Here is a 2,500-nt window from a genome sequence, read left to right as displayed (position 1 = left end):
CAAAAATGGAGCAAATACAACATAAAATCTACGCGAAGCTGATAAATAAGAATCAATGTTTCTTTTGATTAGTAATTAACCAACGAGATGCTTCATAACACTCCAGCACTTATAGATATTACGTTTTTGTCATTCTTTGCGCATAGTATTTTGCAAGTTTTTTTAGTTACCATAAAGCACCAGTGCTTCTTAGTTTTAAAAAACCCATTTTATTTGTTTACTTTTAAACAATATTCTCCAATCGAAAGTTGTTTTGCCGTCTATGTAGATTATAAGTGAGTTGATTTCTTTCTGTTTTTGAGTTGGGAAAGCTTTTGAATCCGTGAAATTATCACATATGTACAAACTATCTGGTGACTAAGCATTCTTTCTTTAGCTTGTGGTTTAGTTCCCACTCTGACATCAAATTCAATTAAAACCTCATTGTATTCCGGGTTGCTCCTTTGTTCTAGTACAAATTGTACAGCAGTGCTACTCAAAAACATATTAAATCGATTGTATTTTACATAAACCGTTTCCTATTACATCTTTAGTATAGTTGAATTAAATAAAACAATTAAATGTATCTTCCATTCTTTGTCAGCTTTTTCTACAATATGAAAAGGTAGCAGAAATAGCCCATTATTAGTCAAAATGGATGAAAACCTATTTCATAAGGACATAATGAATACCACCAGACAACCAACAATTGCTGATAGCAGGATAATCAGTGACACTTTACTGTACTATAGTCAAATCGTATTATATATTGGACTGTGTGGCATTATCAGCATCTTGGGTATCATCGCCAACATCCTCAACATTATCGTCTTCATCCGACAAGGTGTGCTTAAGGACAGCAGCACTGCCAGCCTACTATCATTGTCAATTTCCGATTTACTGGGCCTTGTTTTCTTGCTATGGACATCTGTTTGTTTTCTCTTTACGTACATGCCAAACTTGGATTTGCCATTTGACATCGTAAGTGTTTTGGTTGTCACTGCAGTTCGTCCCCACCTTACGTTCGTACAAATATCGGGCTGGCTCACTGTTTATATCACATTTGAAAGATGCATGTGTGTTGTTTTTCCATTTAAAGTAGGACGAATGTTCACAGCTAAAAAAAGTGCAATAATTGTTATGATGATACCAATATTTATTGTCCTCACTGAACAAGTTCCAATGTTTATTGTGGAGCATTTAAGATGGTTGCCTAATTCATCCACCAATAAAACCATTCTGTCCATATATAGAAGTTCAAATGCCAATTCTGTGTTCTCTGTCACCAAGTATTTGAACTCCACATTGTCCACAAGTCTTAGAGTGATCTTGGTATTCTGTTTCACCGAGATCACAGCGTTACGTGTAGTTGCTTCTAGTAAATGGAGGAAGTCTGCATCAACGTCAGATAAACAAAATCAAACGATAAAAGGTAAATCAAAGACGTCAGAGGATACAAGTATTGATCATGGTTTCGATGAACGGGAAAAACGTCTGGTTAAAATGATCCGTGCAATATCTATTATATTCCTGATTTGTTCAATGCCAGATTTAGTTTATATATTAGCCGAGTCCGTTGAAACTGAAATAAACAATATAGGACGTTACAGCAACCTGTTTTACTTTCTTTACCAATTCAGCTTTCTTTTGGAAGGCATCAATGCTACTATAAATATAACTGTTTATTACCGACTGAGTACAAAATATAGGTGTGAATTTGACAAACTGTTTGGAATCAATTTATAAATGAGTGCATGGTTGTCATGTAGATGTCATGTTATTTGAGCAAACAAATAAAAGAAAATGACTATCATTTTTTAACGATCACGTATGTCTATTTTTGCTATGTTCAACATGCATTGAGAAGTTAGAAACAAATTAAAAAGAGAAACCGACTTCTGTAATCAAACAATCAATCTTGAAGAAACGTGTTATACTTCAACTTGCATGGTGATATTATTTTAACAGGTTCCTCAATAATCTTAGACCTCAAAATTGGATTCACTCCGACAAGACAATGTATTTATGTATTTAATGGAAAGCGTATCAAGCACTCCTGAAATCAATTACCCAAACGTAGTCACGTATTATCAGATCAGGTTGCGCTGGAGAAATATATATGCAGCCCTGTGTCCAGATAGAGACCAATAGACTATGTAAATATGCAGGTTATGTTTTTTGGGGTGTATCACATATGATCTACAATTTTGTCAACAATTCTTTTCTCAGTTTTCTCATTATAAACATTTTAGCAAGATGAGAGTTTGTAAGTGATTTTCCTAAATCGTGCTCCGTCCAGTGTGCAAATAAAACCAGGGACGATCGGTCTGAAGGTGAATGTCATACCACAAGACCAAATCCATCCAAAGGATTCCGTCTTGTAAACAAATACTAAATACAGGACAATAAAGTAGGGAAGAAAACTATGTTAAGATTGATTAAAAGTGTAATTGCGTTTCGCTTATTTACTTACTTACTTACTCGAACCAGCGACCATCTGAGCTCTAGCCCTTCGGTCTTG

The 2,500-nt window shown here is 34.8% G+C and overlaps 1 protein-coding gene across 1 annotated transcript in view; it reads left to right on the top strand.

Moving 5' to 3' along the window:
• LOC144958873 (uncharacterized) overlaps positions 1-2,500 on the top strand; it is an 8,431-nt gene that overhangs the window by 5,467 nt on the left and 464 nt on the right. The window contains exon 2 of the mRNA XM_078891128.1: positions 584-2,500. This exon is cut by the window's right edge and continues 464 nt beyond it. Coding sequence (XP_078747254.1) covers positions 634-1,725 — 1,092 coding nt within the window. The 5' untranslated portion in view covers positions 584-633 and the 3' untranslated portion in view covers positions 1,726-2,500. The remainder of the gene's footprint in view (positions 1-583) is intronic.

Source organism: Berghia stephanieae, chromosome 13 (assembly GCF_034508935.2).
Source record: "Berghia stephanieae isolate SIO BIC M18660-M18661 chromosome 13, UCSD_Bste_1.3, whole genome shotgun sequence".
Classification (NCBI taxonomy): domain Eukaryota; kingdom Metazoa; phylum Mollusca; class Gastropoda; order Nudibranchia; family Aeolidiidae; genus Berghia; species Berghia stephanieae.
Note: the sequence above shows the minus strand (reverse complement) of the source record. Positions and strands in the feature narration are given on the sequence as shown.